The sequence below is a fragment of the Rhinolophus ferrumequinum genome, chromosome 9 (genome assembly GCF_004115265.2).
Source record: "Rhinolophus ferrumequinum isolate MPI-CBG mRhiFer1 chromosome 9, mRhiFer1_v1.p, whole genome shotgun sequence".
Lineage (NCBI taxonomy): Eukaryota > Metazoa > Chordata > Mammalia > Chiroptera > Rhinolophidae > Rhinolophus > Rhinolophus ferrumequinum.
The window spans coordinates 55,702,236-55,724,722 of record NC_046292.1 but is presented as its reverse complement, the minus strand read 5'-3'; the positions used below and the strand labels follow the sequence as shown (position 1 = coordinate 55,724,722).

Sequence of the window (22,487 nt, the reverse complement as noted above, 5' to 3'; positions counted from 1 at the left end):
AGACATATTGGTAGTTCTAACAAATAACAATTTAATTGAGAAATTATAACCCTGGTTCATTTTGAATTTCAACTATTGGTTTTATTTCAGAGCCATCAGATATGTTCCTGCTACATTAATTTATCCAGTTTTAACTTTCATTTTCCTCTCAATCTGCATTTGCTACTGGGCCGTGATAGCAGTGTATCCTTTGATAATCTATTGCTTTAAACTTCAGGTCCACACTACTATTCAGGAACCAAAAGTTCAGTGCTTCTCATCCTGGGATGACTAGGAACATCTTAAAGAAATAACTGATTTCTTTTCTTTCTTTCTTTCTTTTTTTTTGCCAAACTCTAAAAAAGTTTCTGACTACCGATTCAATTTCCCCTGAAATAGGTGTCATATGGTAGATTTCGTTTTGTTTTTACATATGATACTTCTTGGTGATAACCTAAGGAAGCTCCTATATGTTTCACTGTTTTTGAGAAGCGTCTCAGTATAGCCGACCCACGTTATATTACTCTGGGTCTGAACGACGGATGAATTATTAGAAGATTAGAGGTTTTTTGAAGTTAATCTCTCAAAGGACTTCTAAGATATTATTTTCAATTTACCAGCAAATAATTAATTATTTTCAATTTACCAGCAAATAATTAATCCTTAATAGAATTTACTCAGTTACTTGGCTACATCAGGAGTACCCATATATAAAATCATAGCCCCAGCAGGGCAATGTAAACATGAAAATAAAACCTGTGACCCAGAGGTAAGTAAAAGAAACTCTCTCTGTTACTGAACTTCAATCCAGAACTCTACTACATTTCACCTAGCAGTTATTGTAAGAATTATCCTGAAATAGATACCCTGTGCATCGATCAGGATCACTAGAGGAAGGGAACAGTGGTCAGAACAGCACTGAAAACGGTGGGCAGAATAGAGCGAAAGCTCTAGTATTTTCTGAGCTCATTTGTCTTATCATATATCCAAGAAGCAGGTATGGTCAACAACACCACTAATAAATGTGAAATTATAGGGGGTGAAGAAGGACAAACATAGGATAGAAAATGAGATACTTTGCAGAGCTCATTAAAGAATTATATAAAGCTATGTGATAGAAAATAGTAACCGCAGAAGCTCATGGGAAAAGCACAGGATATGCAATCAGGGGCTACGCAACAGGAGAAGGCAGAGAGGGTGTTATCTTGGAATAACATTTAATGTTTTATTATCTGTGTTGTTTTTTCTTCTGAGTGCAGATTTTTAATACAACTGAAATTTCCAAAGCTTGCCCTGGGGCTCAGTGTATCTTTGCTTTCTATGGTGGAAAGAGCATGTACCATCAATACATCCCTACCTTGCAGATATTCAATCTATTTGTCTTTCTCTGGCTTATAAACTTTGTCTTTGCATTGGGTCAGTGTACCCTTGCTGGTGCCTTTGCTTCTTATTACTGGGCCTTGAAAAAACCTGAAGATATCCCACCATATCCACTTTATACTGCATTTGGACGAGCCATACGGTAAGTTCTATTTGAACCCTACATCTATTTTCCCAGTTATGTTTAGTGTGCTTCTGTTATAATTCAATCTTGTGCTTATAATTCAAGTGGCAAGGGGCAATGAGCTCAGAGGTAAGACTCATAGATGTCCATTGGCTCTGTCTGGTTTTATAGCCACAATTTTATAATCCCCACCTAGGCTAATAGTCTTCTAAAAACCATAGAAGAGGTAAGGGAAGGCAGCAAACTAAAGATTAAGGATTAACTTGACTCTGTCTCTCCATTGCTCAACTCAAACATCCTATTTTATGCTGACAGGCTATTGGTATCACTTTTGTAGATTAAGGGTAAAGTATATGTGTATGGTTTAAAATTTTCTAGACTTTTATCAACCTGAATAAGAGAGTGTAAGGAGCTCTTTCCTATCCGTCCTTCTGCAGATCCTCTTTACCTATAAAAATTGTTTAACTAACATACTTTTAGTTAATAGTAAGGATATTTTAACTTTTATTCTCATTTTATCTTTGCCTAGATATCACACAGGATCCCTAGCATTTGGATCTTTAATTCTTGCATTAATTCAAATGTTTAGAATAGTCCTAGAATACTTGGACAAACGTTTGAAAGGTAAGATTCCAGAATTCATCTTATCTCAGACTTCCTGATTCCTGTGAAGAGACTAGATTGGAGCAGGTGGTTGGGAGAAACACAGTGACTGTAACTAGGGTAATAAGGATGGAGGTGGTCAGATTGGGGAGATACAGAGGGTACCAAAAAAATGTATACACATTTTAAGAAAGGAAAAACTATTAAAATTGTAATACTCCATATACACCGATAACAAAAGATGAATACAAATCCTGTTTGACTTCCGCAATTACAAGAGGTGCTCCAAGTGGTTACCATCAGCATTCAGACACTTCTGACTATGGTGAACTACTGCTTGTGCAATGTTGACCGAAGTGTCCACTTGTATTCCTTTTTTTGGCACCCCTGGTATTTGGAAGGAAAAGCCAACAGGACTTGCTGAAGGACTGGATGTGAGAGAAGGAAAGCGAGAGGAGCAGTGGTGAAGAAAAGACAGAAAAACATATGATGCTATTTACTAAAATGTGGAAACCAGGAGAAACAAATTTCAAAAAAGAGATTAAAAATTGTGTTTTCGACCTGTCAATATTGGGAAGCATGGTTGCCAATTGTCATGGTTGCCTGAATTGACAGGCAGTTCCAAGTCTAGCGCTCTGGACAGGTCAGGCTTAAAATATAAATGTGGGTGTCACTGGCATAAGTTTTCATACATGACACATATAGTTTACAAACACATAAACTCATCTTAAAATGCTTTAAAATGTTGTTAATTGCCAAAACAATCTTGAAACAGAACAAATATGGGAACAACTACATTTCCGATTTCAACACATAATACAAAGCTACAGTGATCAAAACAGTATGGCACTAGCATAAGACATATAGACGTAGAATAGAATAGAATAGAATAGAATAGAATAGAATAGAATAGAATAGAATAGAATAGAATAGAATAGAATAGAATAGAATAGAAACCCCCAAAATAAACCCTCACATATAAGGCCATTCAAAGGGGAAAGGACAGTTTTTTTTTCAACTAATATTACAAGGAAAACTGGGCATCTAAATGCAAAAGAATGAAATTGGACCCTTAGTTTACGTCATACATAAAAATTATTTCAAAATGGATCAAAGACTTAAACATAATAGCTAAAATTTAAAACTCTTAGAAGAAAGCATTTGAAGAAATCTTCATGACATTAGATGTGATGATTTCTTAGATACAACAAAAGAAAAAACAGATTTCCTCAAAATAAAAAAGTATATCAAAAGACATTATCAAGAGAGTGAAAAGACAACCCACGGGGGAGGACGGGAGGAGAGGGGGGAAATATTTGCAAATCATATACCAGATAAGCGACCAATATTTAGAATATATAAAGAACTTCTACAACTCAATAGTAAACAAACAATCCAATTCAACATGGGCAAAAGATTTTTTAACTATATAAAACTTTTTTAGCTTTACTGAGATACAATCAACAAATAAAATTTTAACATATTTAAAGTGTGCAACATAATGATTTGATATACATATACATTGTGAAAAGATTCCCACACTCAAAGTAATAAACACATCTATCACCTCACATTTAGTTTTTTTCTTTTTCCCTTTAAGCATAGAATAGATCACTTATGTTCTATTCTCTTAGCAAATTTGAATTATACAGTACAGAATTATCAACTATATTCACCAAGTTATACATTAGATCCTAAGATCTTATTCATCTTATGACTAAAAGTTTACTACTGCCCTCTCCCTATTTTCTCCATCCCCCATCCCCCCAGCTTGCAGCAACCACCATTCTACTCGGTTTATATGAGTTCAACTTTTTTTTTTTTTTTTTTTTTTTTTTTTTTTACATATAAGTGATACCATGCATATCTGTCTTTCTCTATCTGGCTTATTTTACTTAGCATAATGCCCTGGGGGTCCATCTCTGTTGCTGCAGAAGCAGGATTTCCTTCTCTTTAAGGCTGAATAATATTCCATTGATGTAGTCCCACATGTTTATTTTTGCTCTTTTTGACTTTGCTTTTCATGTTACATTCAAAAAAGCATTCCCAAGACCAACGGCAAGAAGTTTACCACTGGGTTTTCTTCTAGGAGTTTTGTGGTTTTAGATCGTGCATTCAAATCTTTAATCCATTTTGAGTTGATTATTATGTATGGTGTAAGACAAGGGTGCAATTTTATTCTTTTGCATGTTAATATCCACATTTTCTAGGACAATTTATTGAAGAAACTGTCCTTTCCCATTGTATATTCTTGGCTCCTTTGTCAAAAATTAATTGACCGTAATGCATGGGTTTATTTCTACTCTTTCTATTCTGTACCATTCATCTAGGGGTCAATTTTTTACACCACTACTACACTGTTTTGAATATTATCGCTTTGGAATATAGTTTGAATCAGTAAGTGCCTTTAGCTTTTTCTTCTTTCGCTATTGCTTTGGCTGTTTAGAATTTTTTGTGGTTTCATACAAATTTTATTTCTGAAAAATGCTGTGGAACTTTGATATGAATGGCATTGAATTTGTAGATTGCGTTGGGTACTGCGAAGATTTTAACAATGTTAATTCTTTCCTCCATGAACATGGACTATTTTTCATTTATTTTTATCTTCTTTAATTTCTTTTATTAAAGACTTACAGTTTTCAATGCACAGGTCTCTCACCTTCTTGGATAAATTTATTCTAGGTATTTATTGTTTTGATGGAATCATAAATAGGATTGTTTTCTTAATTTTTTCCCCCATAGTTAGTTGTTAATGTATAGAAAGGCACCTGATTTTGGTATATTGATTTTTGTTTTCTGAAACTTTACTGAACTTGTTTAGGTTCTAACAGGTTTTTTTATGGAGACAGTAGGGTTTTCTATATATAATATTATGTGATCTGCAGAGGCAAGTTTACTTCTTCCTTTCTGATTTAAATGACATTTATTTTTTCATATTTGCCTAATTGCTCTGTCTAGGTTTTCAATACTTTGTTGAATATAAGTGGAGAGAGTGGGTATCTTTTTCTTGGTCCTGAGATCAGAGGAAAAGCTTTCAGCTTTTCACCACTGAGTATGGTGTTAGCTGTGGGCTTGTCATACGAGTATATGGCCTTGATTATGTTGAGGCCTACTACACCCAATTTGCTGAGAGTTTTACCATGAAAGGAGGTTGAGTTTTGTCAAATGAATTCTTCTACATCTACTGAAATAATCATATAATTTTTATCACTCATTTTGTTAATGTAGTTGCGTCACATTTATTGATTTGTGTATGGTGAGCCATCCTTGCAGCCCTGGGATAAATCCCACTTGATTTTGTTATATGATCCTTTTAATGTACTGTTGAATACAGTTTGCTGATATTTTGAGGATTTTGGCATTTATGTTCATCAGGGAGATGGGCCTGTTATTTTCTTGTTGTGTTTTGTCTTATTTTGCTATTAATGCAATGCTGGGCTCATAAAATGAGTTTGGAAATGTTTTCTCTACTTCTGTTTTTTAGAAGAGTTTGAGAAGGGTTGGAATCAATTCTTCTTTAAATGTCTGGTATAATTCATGAGTGAAACCATCTAATCCTTTCTTTGATGGGAGGTGTTTGATTACTGATTCAAAATTCTTACTAAAAATTGGTCTGTTCAGATTTTCTGTTTCATTATGATTCAATTTTGGCAGGTTGTATGTTTCTAGGAATTTATCTATGTCTTCTAGGTTGTCTAATTTGTTGGTGTATAATTGTTCATAGTAGTCTCATGATTCTTTGTATTTCTGTGGTATTCGTTGTAATGTTTCCTCTTTCCTATCTGAATTTATTTATCTTCTCTTTTTTCCTTAATTAGTCTAGCTAAAGGTTTGTCAATTTTGTTTATCTTTTCAAAACACATTAATTTCACTGATCTTTCCTATTGTCTTCTTATTCTCTAGCATTTATTTACACTCTGATCATTACTATTTCCTTCTTTCTACTAACTTTGCACTTAGTTTGTTATTCTTTTCCTAGTTTCTAGAGGTGTAAAGTTAGATTGTTTGAGATCTTTCCTTTTTCTTAAAGTGGGCATTATTGCTATGAACACCTTAGAAATGCTTTGCTGCATTACATATTTTTGATATGTTGTGTTTCCATTTTCATTTGTTTCAGGATATTTTTTATTTCCCTTTTGATTTCTTCTTTGACCCATTGATTGTTCAGTAGCATGGTACTTAATCTCCACATACTGGGGAATTTTCCAGTTTTCTTCGTTTCATACAACTATGGTCAGAAAAGATGCTCGATATGATTTCAGTCTTCTTACATTTATTAAAACTGGTTTTGTGGCCTATCATATGACCTATCTTGGAGAGTGCTCCATGTGTGCTTGAGAAGAATGTGTATTCTGCTGTGGTAGGATATAATGTAGTGTAAATGCCTGTTAAGTATTAAGTCCTACTGATATAACATGTAGTTTAAGTCAAGTACTTCCTTTTTTATTTTCTATCTGGATGATGTATCCATTGTTGAAAGTGAAGTATTAAAATTCCCTACTGTTATTATATTGCTATTTAATTCTTTCTTTGTAAACAATTTATATTTGCTTTATATATTCAGGTGCTCCAATGTTGGGTGCATAAATATTTACAATTTTTTTATCCCCTTGATGAATAGACCCCTTATCCCTGTTTAATGACTTTTGTGTCTTATATCTTTTGGCTGAAATTCTTTTTTGTCTGATATAAGTATAAACACACCTACTTCTTTTTTTTTTTTACATAGAAAATCTTTTTCCAATTCGTCACTTTCAGTCTATGTGTGTCTTTAAAAGTGAAGTGAAACTCTTGTAGGTAGCAGATAGTTGAGTCTTCATTGTTAATCCATTCAGCCTCTCTATGTCTTTTGACTGGAGAATTTAGTCCATTTATATTTAAGTGTAACTATTGATCACTATGGACTTACTACTGCCATTTTGGTCATTGTTTTTTATTTATTTATTTTTTTGTGGCTGTTTTGTAGACCTGTGTTTCTCTCTTCTCCTCTTCCTTAGTAACTTGATGATTTTCTGTAGTGGTATGTTTTGATCTCTTCATCTTTTTGTATTTACTCTAGGTGTTTGCATTTGTAGCTATCATGAGGCTTACGTAAAACATCTTATAATTATAACAATCTATTTTAAGCTGATAACCTCAAACACATACAAAAGCTCTACATTTTTACCCTTCCCCCCACATTATATGCTACAATGTTTTTGATGTCATAATTCACATTTTTTTATGTTGTGTATCACCAGGTTATTGTACTTACAGTTATTTTTAATAGTTTGTCCTTCAATTTTTATACTAGAGTTGTAAGTAATTTACCCACCACCATTACAATTTTAGAGTTCCTGAATTTAACTATGTATTTTCTTTTGCCAGTGAGTTTTATACTTTCATATATTTTCATATTAGTAATTAGCATCTTTTTATTTCATCTTAAAGAACTCTTTTAACATTTCTTGTAAGGCTGGTCTAGTGGTGATAAACTCTTTCAGCTTTTGTTTGTCTGCAAAACTCAATTCTGAAGGACAATTTTGCCATGTAGATTTTCTTGGTTGGCAGTTTTTCTTTCCCAGCACTTTAAATATATAATTCGATTTCATTCTTGCCTGAAAGTTTCTGCTGAAAAATCTGCTGATGTTCTTATGGTTGCTTTTCATCTGCTGTCTTTAAATGCCTTTTAACTTTTGAAGATTTATTTTGTGTCTCACTGTGAGTGTCTTTAGAGTCATCTCTTCTGGTATTCTTTGCGCTCTCTGGGACCTGGATGTCTGTTTTCCCACGTTGGGAAAGTTTACAGCCATTATTTCTTTGAATAAGCTTTCTGCCTATTTCTCTTTTCCTTCTGGGACCTCTAGTACACATATATTGGTTTACTTGATGGTGTACCATAAGGCCCTTAAGCTAACTTAACTCTTTTCACTCTTTTATTTTTCTTTTTGCTCCTCTGATTAGAGGGATTCCACTGCCTTCTCTCTGAGTTTGTTTATCCTTTCTTCTACTTGATCTAGTCTGATATTGAACCCCTCTATTAAATTTTTCACTTTAGTTATTGTATTCTTCAGCTTTATGTATTTTCTATCTCTTTATTGAAATTCTCACTTTGTTTATGCCTTGCTCCCCTGACCTTGGTAAGCATTTTTATGACCATTATTTGAACTTACATCTCTGTTTCATTGAGATCAGTTTCTGGAGATTTATCTTGTTTGTTGTTGTTGTTGTTGTTGTTCATTTGTTTGTTTTAAATGTATTCTCTTGTTTCTTCATTTTTTTCTTGACTCTCTGTGTTGGTTTATGTGCATCAGATAAAACAGCCACTTCTCCCAGAATATTGGACTGACTGTTCTTACGTAGGAGAGGAACTTCATAAATCAGCCCAGCCCAAGCTCTGGTTCTCTAAAAACTTTGTAATTGTCAATGTCCCAAAGGGAGGGATCACAAGCAGAACCTAGATGCAGGCTGATTATAAGCCTGATGCTCAGACAGCAGCTGGGAAAGTATATCTAGTTCAGGTCCTTTCAGGGAGAAACTGGGAGGTGGGTGTTTTTGCCTGCTCCCTCTGCACTGAGCCAGGGTACATAACCATGGTGTTGGGAGGGGGGCGGGTGCTCCTGCACCATTTAAAAACTGCTTCTTTGTTTGCTATAGTCCTGAGGACTCGTGAATGCAAGACCTGTTGGCTATCAGGGCCAGGAGAAGTGGGGACCATCTCTCGGGCAGCAGCACCAGGCATGTGTACAAGCTCCTTCCAAAGAGATGTGGTGACTTAGTGTTATAATTGCAGTGGTCTAGAGGCAGAAGGTAGTGGAAGTGCCCACCAGCTCCCCCAGGCTCCGTGGAGGATCACAGCCCATAAATGCATGCGAAGTAGAAGCTGCACCCTCGGGCAATAGGTTGTAGAGTATGCGGTCAGACCCCTTCCATGGAAAGACTGTAAGATGGGGGTTTTTGCCTGCTCTCTATGTGCTAAGCCCTGGGGGAGTGGGAGGGAGGGATAGCCCAGTGAGTGCTAGATTATGTGCCTGTTAAGAACTGCTTCTTTGTTTTCTGTAGTCCTGTGGGATATAGTCCTGTGAATGCAAGCCCTGTTGGCTTTCAGAGCTAAATGTTTTGAGGACCCTGCCCTTAGATGGGAGCCTTACAAGCTGGAATCCTAGATGTACTTTCCAAACCCTTCACTCCTCAGGGAGAAGCTGCGAATTTGATATATCATCCCAATTGTACGGTGCTGTGGGTGGATGGGGTTTATGAGGAGTATACCCATTTCAATGTGGATATTTTCTTTGTTACCTGATGTTTAGGAGTCACTCAGGATTTCTCTCCGAGGATATCATTCCATGTGTAGCTGTATATCCAGTGCACCTGTGGGAGGAGGGAAGTTTAGGAGCCTCATGTATCACCATCTTTTTTTCCTACAAAAGATTTGCATATACATTGCTCCAAAAAACGATATACAAGTGGTTAATAAGCACATGAAAAGATGCTCAATGTTAGTTATTATGATAATGCAAATCAAAACCATAATGAGGTACCACTTCACATCCATTAGAATGGCTGCTATTAGAAAAATGGAAAATATCAAGTGTTTATAGGGTGAGGATAAATTGGAACCCTTATGTATTGCTGGTGGAAATGTAAAATGGTATAACCACTGTGGAAAACAGTATGGTAATTCCTCAAAAAGTTAAAAATAGTATTGCCATATGGTCAGGAATTCCACTTCAAGGTATTGAAGAAAAAAGAATTGAAAGCAGGGACTCAAACAGATACTTGAACACCAATGTTCATGGCAGCATTATTCACAATAGCCAAAAGATAGACACAATGCAAATTTTCATTAACAGATAAAAGGATAAACAAAATATGACATATACATAAAATGGAATGTTATTCAGCTCTAAAAAGGAATGAAATGAACCTTGAACACCTTATTCTAAGTGAAATAAGACGCAAATGGACAAACATCATATAATTCCGCTGCTGAGATATCTAGAAGAGGCAAATTCACTCAGACAGAAAATGTAACCGAGGTAGCCAGGGGCTGGGCGAAAGGGAGATTGACGTGTTGTTGATTAGTGGTTACAGAGTTTCTATTTGAGATGATGGAAAGTTCTGGGAATGGAAGTGATGGTTGCACAACATTGTGAATGTACTTAATGCTATTGAATTCTATACTTAAAGATGGTTAAAATGGTAAATTTTATATATATTTTACAGCAATTTAAAAAATTTTAAGCCATTTAAAATTTTTCATTATTTTTTTACTCATAGAGTTTAGTTGCAAGTCATTAATAGATTTAAATATTTCCTCATAGATTCCCAGAACAACATCTCTAAATTTCTACAATGCTGCCTGAAATGCTGTTTCTGGTGTTTGGAAAAAGCAGTAAAGTTTTTGAACAGAAATGCCTATGTTATGGTAAGTAGATTATTTTTTATTTACTAAACTTCTTTGCAAACCCAAACCTCATGTCTACATTTCCATCTCTAAAGCACTTTTACATCATGCAGTTGAATTTATTACCATGTGGATATAAGGATTTGTGAATCCAATGCATGATTCAGGGCTATGCTTTCCTAGTTGAGATAGCATATTAACTGTATTTCATTATTAACTTTAACATCTTTTTGGAATAGAAAAATATTATTTACCTTAGAAATTTAAAACTGTGCTGGATTGAAAATGCTTTTGTGTGTCTTTGGCATAGTTTAGTGAGAGGAAAGCTTACTTTGTTTGTTTCACTCTGAGAAAAAAAGATCGTTCTAATTCTTGAAGTTACATATTTTTAAGGAAGGGTCTGTTTCTTTTTATGAATCTTATGTTGAAATGTGTGGGCATTGACAATGCCTAACTAAATTTGTTCCTTATTTCCTATGGAAAGGTGGAGGCTTCTAAAGAGATTTTTATATGTAGGGTATCCAAAAATATATTTCTTCTAAAATTTAGCAACTACAACCTAATGACACAGGGTCTGCAGGGGTGATTCAAATAATCATGGAGGTTCAAGTAGTCATTAATTTACTTCCAATGAGAATATTGCATTGGGCCTTTTAATCAGTAAATCAAGTGCATTGAAAGTCACTGGGTTTCCTGAGAGTAATTTTTAATGTGAATGCCACAGCATTTAACCCATTTGGCAGCAAACTCTAGCTAAACACTTCAAAGACAGAAACCATGTCCTGGGATTTGAGAAAAAGACCTACTACTTCTGTCTAAAGTTGTTTAAGACCCATGGAGTTTAAGGGTATATAGCATCTGAAGCAGACCTTGTCAACGACCCTAAGAGTTGTGCAGAGTTGAGGACATATAGTTCCCAGGCCTCCTACTAACCCAAATGTTGGAAAGAGGGATGAGACTAGTTGTATGGATGACAGAGAATTAATTCATTTTCCTATCATTGGATTGTCTGTTGGTCTTGCTAGGAGATGTTACTGACTCCAGAATAATAACTGTCTTCCTCAGATTGCAATATATGGCAAAAACTTCTGCAGATCAGCAAGAGATGCTTTCAATCTGCTGATAAGAAATGTTTTAAAGTAAGTAATAAGGTTGAATATGGCAATAGACGATTTGGTGAACCTTGGGCATCACATACTTCACATGTTATTAAAGTGTCAGGGGTCTTTTTAGACATGAATATTGTCTTTTAGTTTGATAGATTTTAATCTTCTCTCTCACATCATTGGTTTCATTTTATATCTTAGAATTGTTGCTTTCATCATTAACCTATATGTTTATACTCGCTGGCGTTTATTCATTTTTATTATCTATCCCCTCTGCTCAAGAAATTCCGCACATGGACGTTACCATCATGTCTCTGACTATTTCCTCCCCCCCCCAAAGTTGACAGAGTCTGAGTTAACAAAACCAAAGAACAAATGCAGCATCCTTTGGATTTAGGATGTCTGTGGGCCTTGAACTAGAGAGAGAAGCTGATACCACCAACAGCGCCCAACAGCCCTGCAATGCCATCTTCTGTTTACTTCATTAAAAATAAGTCAGAACTTCATCCCTGAGTTCTACCTTCGTTTCTTGCATTCAACAAATGCCAAATACAATTACAGTAAAGACACATCAGAATGAACTAATGAATTATTCACTCTCGTAAATTTCAAATAACATATGTAATTTAAACACAAAAATATACTTTATTTTTTCTGATTCTCAGAGTTGCAGTTATGGATAAAGTTACAGACTTTGTACTAATCCTGGGGAAGATGCTAGTTACTGGGTGTATAGGTAAGTAATAATAATAAATAATAATAAAAATTTACAAGGTGCTTGGAAAAACTCCTTTACTACAAAAAGCTATATTCCTTTGCAAAGGCATAATATAAATGTTCTGTCTTTTCAATGTAGGTGTCCTGGCCTTTTTACTCTTCACAGAAAGACTCCCAATACTTATAGAAGGACCATCTTTAAATTACTACTGGGTACCTTTGCTGGTAAGAGCTGGTGTCTTAGTCAGTTTGGGATGCTATAACAAAATACCATAGACTGGGTGAGTTAAACAACAGGAATTTATTCTTCACATTCTGAAGGCTGAGAAGTCCAAGGTCGAAGTACTCACAGATTTGATTCCTGGTGAGGGCTCTCTTCCTGGTTTGCAAATGAACACTTCCTTTCTGTATCCTAAAATGGTAGAGAGAGATATTGTCTCTCCTGCCTCCTCTTATAAGGGCATTAATCCTATTCATGAGGCTTATACCCTCACACCTTAAATGCCTCACAAATGCTGCACCTCCAAATACCAACACATTGGGGATTAGGTTTCAACATACGAGTTTTGAGAGAACACAGTTCATTCCATAGTAACTATATAATCTTGACTGATTTATCAGAGATGACAAAATTAAAAAAGAAATGATGAGAGCTAGTGTTCCTGGTCTGTCTTTGTGTCAAGCCTCATTCTGCTTTAGAGATTCGGTTCCTTGGAAACAACCCCTGAGACAGAGGATTACACACAGAACATCCGTCAGGAAGTGCTCTCCTGAAATACTCGAGTAAGGAAGTGAGGAGGGCAGGCCTGGGCAAAGGAAGAAACTGACCCAGTTATAGCTGAGGCCTCAGATATAATTATAGGAAGTTTTGACAAAGGGACTGAGCCTTGTACGCTGAATCAGGCAACCGTTGGCCAAGGGTTGCCCCCTGGATAGAGGTGTAAACTTGGGTGAGGCAATTTGTTGCAAGGAGTACAACTCGTACTGAGGGAAGCAGCTGAGTCATCAGAAGCCTACCTTCCCCCAAACTGGGGGATAGAGGGGGCAGCTGGGAAGGACCTGGGTGGAGTCCTGTGGTTTCTATGATGTTAACTCACTCAATCCATATGTCATAAATACTATTATTAGTATTCACATTTTTCCCTCTCCCATCAGCAATTTTATACAGGAGGCACAGAGAGGTTAAGTAACTTGCTGAATGAGTACCTGAGCTGTGATTCAGATCTTGGCGGTGTGTGCTCTTAACTTCTATGCTTTACTGCCTCTATGTACGGGATTCTAAATCTGGGCTATATTTGGTAGGCATTGAGAACAGTGGTAAGAAAATTGGCAAGTTATCTAACGCTTTTTGTTTAAATCCCAGTACAAAGCACTCAAAAACATTATCACTGAATTTGTGTGTGTGTGTGTGTGTGTGTATGTGTGTGTGTCTATATTGAAATTCTTGTCAACACAGAGCACTTCAAAGCTTACTCGTCATGACTCTCATTTAAAGCTGCATTATTGTTCTGGACGAGTTAATGACATCGTCATTCTCTTTTTTACTCTTTTATAGACAGTCGTTATTGGATCTTACCTAGTTGCACATGGGTTCTTCAGCGTCTATGCAATGTGTATTGATACACTTTTCATCTGCTTCTGTAAGTTTTCAGAATATGGGTTTTTCCCCTTCAGTAGATAACCGGAAGATGAGAAGGTTAAGACTCATGTCCATTGCTGGCTTGTGAATTTGCTATGACCTGGCTGCAACCGCAAAACAGTGTTTATTTGGAAAAAGACATTGATTAGTAGATGCTCTTTGAACTTTAATGGCTGAGAGAAGGGAGTTTGCAAACCACAGGAGAATCGCTACTGAAATGAACCTCAGGCTTCATGGCATGGTGTTAGCATGAAATTATTTTTCATCTCCTAATCTTTTTAGATTTATACTAATGATTGGCCTCTGTGGTGCTTTATTAACAGGACATGACTGGGCTTTGGAAACTCTTGGAGGAGAGCCTTCATAGATTTGGATAAAGCCAAGCTGACAATGGTTTCAAAGATATATATAGGGGCCAATTCACATTAGCTAACACACTGACAAATGGATAAGATTCATAGAGGAGCATGTCTAGGAAATGGCGAGATCAATTCTGATGCTTAGAGTTAAAATATGTAGTTATTTAGAGCTTTCATCACTGACTTATTCACCGTGCCTCTGTGACATGTGCAACTCACATGAGCAGAATGGATGTTTTCTATTAGTACCTCATTTTAAAAGTCCTGGAGAACCTCGTGCCCATCAGGAACTTGATCTGGCCCTCACTTTCAACCTCAAGGAAGTAGGGTGAGCAGGTGAAAGAAAAGAACTTGGTAGCCCTATAGCTATACCCTCTGAGAGATTATTTCTGTGGTACATTGCTTTTAAGACAAGTAGAGAAAACATTCTGTAATGGGGCATTACTGAGTGGTCCACTCCACTTGTATAAAACTAACGGTTTGGTTTTGTTTTTTAGCATAACCCACAGTACCAACTTCATGCTGGGGTCAGGAGAAAAAAATAATAACTATAGGGAGATATATTTAAGGAATACCTCCTAGAACATGGTTTGACTTTGTTCCTTTTTCTTTCTAAACATTTTTAAGTCAATGTTCAATAACTGGACAAAGAAATCAGGAGAACTTTGTGTACTAGTTAGCTCTTTGCCTGGGTATAAATGGAGCTGGAATATTCAATCTTTTCCTATTGCCTCAGTGGTTTGTTAGGGAAAGCCATCTACAAAATACCACATGAACAAACGTCACACCTGAGATGGAATCGGGAGCATGGGAATAAGGTGGTGCCTAGAACAGAGAGCTCTTAAGTGTTCAGAGATCTCTTCTCTCGTCTCAGAACTAATCATGGGAGCAGTACTGGGAGACCCCACTGGGATAGCACCCCTTCTTGTCACTGAAAATGGTTTTCACAGTGTATCTTAGGGGATATCTAGAACCTACAGTTTTCCAGTCTTTGGAAGCTTTAGCAAATCTTGTGCATTTTAAATTTTACAGTGGATTTGAAAATTGAGTGGTAAGAAAGGTTTTCCACCCTCCCATATTAATAATTGGCAACTTGTGGAAAACCAGGTGTAATTTCAGCTTTATTCAATACGTTGTGTGTTGAAGACGAATAGTTTCCTTTGGGAGACTCTTGTCTGTGATAATAAAAAACAAGGGACACCAAATGGTATTTCTCTCCCCTTCCCAGCTGTTACTATGGACATCTTACTTTGGGACACAGTCTTCTTTAATAATACTCTAAGCCACCTTAGCCTGGTGTGGAGGTATACCTTTTATATATATATATATATATATACACACACACACAAACACACACCAGTTATTTTGTCTGCCAGAACAACTGGTGTTTTCTAAAAATGCGAACCATTTTCCACTACTTCATTTATAGAAACATAGCATGTTTTTAACGGTACAAAGCACTGCAAATGTTGTCCCCAGAATGGGACAAAAATAATCGTGGTAGATGATTGTCAATGTGATCCATATCAGCCTTCCTACCAATACCTGAAAGGTGATAATGATATAGCCATACGGTATGTGACACATGATATAGAAATGTGATTAAAGAGGAAAGAATCAAACTGTTTGGTGTCTCTCATCTTTCCTCCTCAGCTTTTCAATTTATATGTGAGGAAAGTCACTGTGAGGTGTAACATTAAAAACCACTAACAAATAACCCAACCATTCCCAAAAGAGTATGATAAAAAATAATTTAGATTTATTTCATAAAATATGATTATCCGATATGGTTTTTAATATTTCTTATCCTCTCTAGCATAGTAAATAAAAGCTATAAATAACAATCTTTTTAAATGTACTAGTCGAAACCTAGAATCAAATTGCATTTGTCTATTTATTCATAGACGTTATCTGCTATGAATTGTATGTATGTATCTGCAGGAAACTTAATCCCATACCAACTTCTCCTTGCTTCTCAGCATCAATCTGGTGCTTCGCCGTAAACACTCAACAGGGGCGTGTTCAGTGAACACCCATCATTTTATTATTAGCCTAGGCAAAGCAGCAAGGTGAACTCATGTATTACAGAAGTTAGAAAACACTGGTATTTGCTTTTGAATGTAATCTGAGACAGGCAGCAAGGATTTAGGACAGGATGCCTTAGTTAAGTAGGACCAGAACTGAGGTAAGTGTCAAGAGGCTGGGTCTTCACCTCATCCTAATTATCCCAGAGCGTTCGCCTTCAGGAGACCCATTTTACATCCCTGGGTCTCAGTTTCTTCATCTGTAAATTGGGGTGTGGATTACCATTACAAGTGACTTTGAACTTTGAAATTCAATTATTCTACATTTATCACAGGAATAATAAACTTTTCATTCAGCTTTATCTCAGAGGATGTGGTAATTTACCTTTCTGAAATAAACGCTCACAGAATTTAAAGGTAACAGCTTTGAAAGGACGTGAAATATTTTATTAATCTTTAAACTATCAAAATAGTTTGAAAGTGGGTGGGATTTAGGAAGGTTCCGTGCTTCCTGGCAGAGGTCGAAGCTTCTTACTTTGTCCAGCATCAGCAATTTAACTGCACGAATTTGTCTTATATTGTACTTGCTAACACTGATTTCTCTGATTTTTCCCTGTTCGACTCTCCAATTTATAAAAATGCATATAATTGTTCTGCTGCTGCTTGCTGCTTTTGCCTGCTTTGGCTGCTGCATACACAGGTGAAGATCTGGAAAGAAATGATGGATCTACAGAAAAACCCTACTTCATAGCCCCTACCCTGCACGGAATTCTGAACAAGAAGCAACTAGTTCCCCAGAAGCAGAAAGAGTAGAAAAGCTCCAAACAGTGCCATTCATTTTTTAGTAGAAATTTTATAAATTAGGTCATTTGTAATTTGAAAACGGTGCTTTTGAGTAATGTGAATTTTCTGTGCTTATTACTAAAAAGCCAGAACCTGGTACCATCTGAGGTGTCAGGCATTTGATAACAGTAACTTCTGTGACCTAGGATACTTCACAGACTGACTGTGGTCCCAGCTGAAGAGCAAAGTGTAAACATCAAACATTTGTGTAAAGTCTATAGCCAAAAGTGTTTTAAAAACTTTTATAACTCAGCATGCTGTTTTCACATTACAGCACTCTGATAGCCTTTTTTTTTTATACATGTATATTTGTAAAGGATATTCAGGCAATTTTTGAAAGTGCTATAAATGTATAATCAATTAGCCATACAAAGATTGATTTATAGTTAACCCGCATATGATACTAAATTTGTAAATATGGTGCTATGGTTATATTTATACTGTTCAAGCTAGTGGACAACTCTCTAAACTGTGATTAAACCTGTATTAATGGTTCCCTAGGAAGTATATTTCAGTAAGTGATTCAAGTCCATAACATATAGATGTTAATGTTATACAGGTTCCATAGAGAACATTACTGGGTGAAAATTACTGTGGAACCTTCATAGCCCATTTATTTTAGTAAAATTATATTTATAGTGAATTTGAATCTGAGTTCTCGAATGTCATTTTCAATGATATGGACCTCTGGCCACCATGAAAATATTCTAAAGAAAACTAAAATGGCTCATAACTCATGCCTTTGGTCTCTAATCCAAATGGAGGCAGATTCCTATTTTCCTATTCCCACCACATAGAAAATTGGAATGGTTTTGTTTCAGAAGAGTGATTATATCTTTTCATCAGCATACATGGTTTTCTAGATTAAAGAGATTGTGTGGCTTTGTTTTACAAAAAGTTTCATTTTAGCCCAACTTTCAGGGAGGGACAAGAAAAGATAAGACATTTCTGACTTTACTTTAAGGAAATATACTATGAGCCCTCCATGGGTAACTTATCTGGCACCTTTACAAGGGGCATACTGTCGGTTAGGAAATCTATCACTCGAGGCTTTAGGAAGACTATTCTTGCTGTATTCCAGCCCTGCTGGCCCCAGCAACAAGCTGGTTTCTGGAGCCATGCCTACGTCTTTTGCATGGCGGAGCAAAGCATGAACTTTTCCTACTCATCCCCTGTGTGCAAGTGCATATGATATGGCTGACAGTGTAAAAATGTACCCCAAAAGGAGCATTGAATCAAGTAGTATCCTTTTGGCTTTTACACTAAGCTTATATGTAGGGATTATTTATGTGTTGACAGAAAAGAACATGTTGATCTAACATTTTCTGAATATGATCCATGTGTCCAAGAAGAGAGTCAGAAATGTATCATAGTGTTACAAATTAATATAAGTACCAATTTATTTAATGATCCTAAAGTGTGGAAACCTAGATCTAGACTGACTCCATGGCAGCTTAATCACAAGAAGCCAACAAATAAGGAAGATTTTTGAAATGTGGATCCTTAACAATGGCCAACATCTTGTTCTTGGCTTACTTTCTTGAGATTATTGTAGTCAAAAGTGTGAACTGGCTTCACATCTTGACAAAGGGCCTTCTTCACACTTATTCTCTTTGAAGAATAATTCAGAGAAGAATGATAACCTATCTTTCTAGATGGTTATTTTATTATTCAGCGATACAGGGGTTACAACAAAGATCTAGTAGAATAGTTACCTCTGTCTAAAGTGTTAAAAAATTATAAGGAATAAGTCCCCTTTGGGAGTAGTTGGAAAAGTTCATAATGATGAAACAAAACAATTTTTAATTTTTTTGTATGTGTCAGAATCACTCTGAGAACTTGTTATAAATATCGGTGCTTATGCCCAACCCCGAGATTCTGACACTGTGTTTGGGTGTGGGGTAGCTTGTCAATTATTATGGAGTTATTTAGTTGATTCTGATACACATAAAAGTTGAAAATCATTTGAATGAAATGTAATCGACACGTGAGAAACTAGTTGCCTATTTTCTCATATTCTTGGATGTACTTAGAGTTAGAAAATTGAAAAAGACAGAAGAGATTAATTTGGAGACTTCTAACAATTGTAACTTCTGTATTTTAGATTGTTGGTAATAGATGAGGCCCATGTATTAAATGTTTGACATTATATTTGCCAATTAGACCAGAAAATTCTCTAGAGCAAAAGTTTTCAATGAACTATATGCAAGTACATTCTAAACTTGGCTATATTTTAAAGATATAAGCTTTGGGTGCAAAATCATAGGAAAAGGATTGTCGTTTAGTCCAATATTTCTGAGTAATTTCTTTAAAACTTAAAGAATCTCTAATTCTTTTAAGTTTTAACGATATTATGGGCTTATTTCTAGTCAAAATATTCTCCATTAATAACTTCTTTGTGTAATTGAAATATATTAGAGTAAAAATGAGCATTGTTTTTGAGGAGAAAATTTAGAAGTCGTTTTCTTACAAAGAAATCAAACTAATAACTATGAAAAAAAAACCAGCAATATTTCTAAATATCTGCAGTTTAAGGATTTGAGATACACTAAAATTTACAAATTTTGTTTCTTAAAACTATACTACCAAAATTGTTGATGGCCAAACAAAAGAAGTTTTAAACAAATATGGTAATTTAGAAAGCAAATTGAGAGCAGTACTTTTAAGGAATTTGAAGGTGAATTTCCGTATTCCTGATAACTCTTTTGGGGTTTTTTGTAATTAAGTTTGCTGTCCAAAGGAACGTATAAGTTATTTCCTGAATCACGCAGCTGAGAGGCATGTCCTATTGTCAGAATCTGACCTGGTACACAGCATAAGATAATATCTTACTGACACAATAACAAGGGCTGATCGTTTTCTCATAGTCATGTTTACAATAATGTTGGTGCCAAACTATGCTGTTAAAAAAAAAAAAAAAAATTGTTTTGGAACTGCTGTGAAGAAACAATACAGCAGATGGCGATGTTGCTTCTCTTACAGTTTTGCTTTTATATTTACTCTGTGCCATTCTTCCTCCTAGTGGAAGATTTAGAAAGAAACGATGGTTCTACTGAAAGACCCTATTACATGACTCAATCTCTTCTGAAGATTTTGAAGAAATAAAGTACATAAACTGAGGAGCAATAGAAGTGCAAATTCTGATCATCTTGCCGCGGTGTGTTACCTTTTCCTCATCTGTGTCAGTGCAATGCTGGTCTCATAAGTGCTTTGTTTGGAACACTATAATCACGACCTTGTTGGCTTTTATTTGCATGTTTTATACCAAAGCTTATACTGTAATATATGAAGCCATTCTAAGTCGCAAGGGAATTGTTAGTAACGTGGAACAGTTTTATACTGAAGTCTTTTGTTTTGTAATTCATTTTTAAATAGAGTGGGTTGGATGTTTTGAAAATACGAGTGAATATGTTAATATTCTTTTAAATATTAGATTGAAAAATGATACGTTATGTAAATTGACAGCTCCTAGTATATTTTTAAAATGACAACTAAAAGACTTCTGCAGGGAAAATTGGTACACAAAGCAAAATAGAAAATTTTAAAGTTGTTCCCGCTCCTGTTTGACAGTAAATCGGTAAAAGGACCGCCCAGCTCCAGATTTTGCTAAGTATAGAATGTTTCCTATTAAACAAATTGCCAATCATCCAGCCTTTACTACTTCGTCCTCTCTGACAAAGTGCCTTACTGGCTGTTTAATATTACCCAGCTTTTGTGGGCAAGTTTACAAACATTGTTTAAAAAAAAAAACAAAAAACAAACCTGCAATGTTTAGTGATTAAAACAAGTCTTGCATTTGTTTTCCTCTTAGCTCACTGGTTGAAAACCATTTGTCATTTCAGTATGTTGGATATCCTCACTGTACAGAGTACGTTTGGCAGCATAAACAAATTCCCTTGCGCCTAGTGGACATTCATGAATGTGTACTACACGCAAGAAAAAAATGACACTTCTTGAGTTTCTTTTTTTACTAAGAGCAAGAAATTTAAAATGTAACCTTTTCTATAGTAAATCTTTGGAAATATAATAAGTATGAGACTACATTTCTCAGTGTTTTACACAGATTTAAAAGGGAAACTTTGAGAAACTACAAAGGGAAACTTTACCCTGAGAAAGGGTGCTCACAGATGTCATGTACCGAATAGCTCCATTTTAAATGATTGTTTATTATCATCAAGAAGTGTTTTATCTATGTTATTTTATTTTCTAACTTTTGATATGAAATAATCAGTTTACTTATAATATGTTAATTTTTATTGTGCTAATATAATCAGGAACATAATTTCTAATTCAGTTTTAAATAACTTTACTAGTACTACTAACTTTAAAGAAAATGAATTCTGTTTGTTACTCCATGTTATAGAAAGAGTCCGCAAAGCATTCACCCTAAAGGGATGTCAATCACACATAATTTGTGGAATCTTTGAGAATCAATAATAAGTTACTATCAGTTTATTATCACATTTGTTTAAATGTGACTTTAGATGTTCTTTTATGCCAAAAACAAGCTCACATGAGCACATGACAGTCTGAGCTCTAGAATCAGTGTTTTTCTGCTGTGCAGAAATATTAGGAACATATTGTCTACATATCTTTGATAACTAAAATGTTTAATATTTAATGAAATTTGTTGTTACCCATTGTTTTAAATCTATTCGTTTTTTCTTCTAATAAAGATTTAGATAAGAAAAAAGCTGTCTGCCTTCTTATTTCTTTAAACTGGAAAAGGAGAAAACCTTTAGTTCTTAAAATCAGCTATGCTATGACAGGATCTTCTTTGTATCAAATATCTAAGGTGTTTTTTAACATCTAGATTTATCTTCAAAAAAAATTGTATTTTTCTCTAGCTGGGCTTTTTGATTGTCAAATCAAATAACTAAAAATAATAATTTATACAAAGTAAATAAGTCAAAACCAAATGGATAAGAGATGGATTTTTTAAAAACCCAAATAGTAGCCTAAATTAGTTAGTTGGTCTTTGTTTTCATTTGCCAGCAGTTTGCTGAGTCCCTCATTTGGTTTTGCCAACTTTCACAAGAAGCAAATGTCATCATTTCAAAGGCAGGGATAAATTTAGAGAACCTAAAAAGTGTGAACTCTAAATTAAGGCGAGATTAAATATATCTACCCCGGGTTTATCTTAAGCTAAAATTTTCCTTAGGTTCAGATAATACCTTAACAAATGTATGAGTCTATTTTTAAATTGAATCGTATATTAAATCGTCACAATAAATTTTACTTTAAAATTTAATGGGTTTCTTTAAATGAAAACAATGTTCTTACAGTTTTCAGTGTTCTTTTAAAGTCTTCTAAATCTAATAAGATGC

At 35.2% G+C, this 22,487-nt stretch overlaps 1 protein-coding gene across 2 annotated transcripts in view; it reads left to right on the top strand.

The window, feature by feature from the left end:
* Nucleotides 1–21,793, top strand: part of SLC44A5 (solute carrier family 44 member 5) — a 318,753-nt gene extending 296,960 nt beyond the window's left edge. The window contains exons 13-22 of one of the 2 annotated variants that reach the window (XM_033115958.1): nucleotides 91–183; nucleotides 661–748; nucleotides 1,239–1,501; nucleotides 2,013–2,107; nucleotides 10,390–10,493; nucleotides 11,538–11,611; nucleotides 12,244–12,314; nucleotides 12,435–12,520; nucleotides 13,851–13,935; nucleotides 20,183–21,793. In XM_033115958.1, the coding sequence (XP_032971849.1) occupies nucleotides 91–183; nucleotides 661–748; nucleotides 1,239–1,501; nucleotides 2,013–2,107; nucleotides 10,390–10,493; nucleotides 11,538–11,611; nucleotides 12,244–12,314; nucleotides 12,435–12,520; nucleotides 13,851–13,935; nucleotides 20,183–20,265 (1,042 nt within the window). In that variant the 3' untranslated portion in view covers nucleotides 20,266–21,793. Of the gene's footprint in view, nucleotides 1–90; nucleotides 184–660; nucleotides 749–1,238; nucleotides 1,502–2,012; nucleotides 2,108–10,389; nucleotides 10,494–11,537; nucleotides 11,612–12,243; nucleotides 12,315–12,434; nucleotides 12,521–13,850; nucleotides 13,936–17,017; nucleotides 19,408–20,182 lie in introns of those variants that run through there. The other variant, XM_033115957.1, reaches the window with a different exon arrangement.
* The last annotated feature ends 694 nt before the right edge of the window (nucleotides 21,794–22,487 follow it).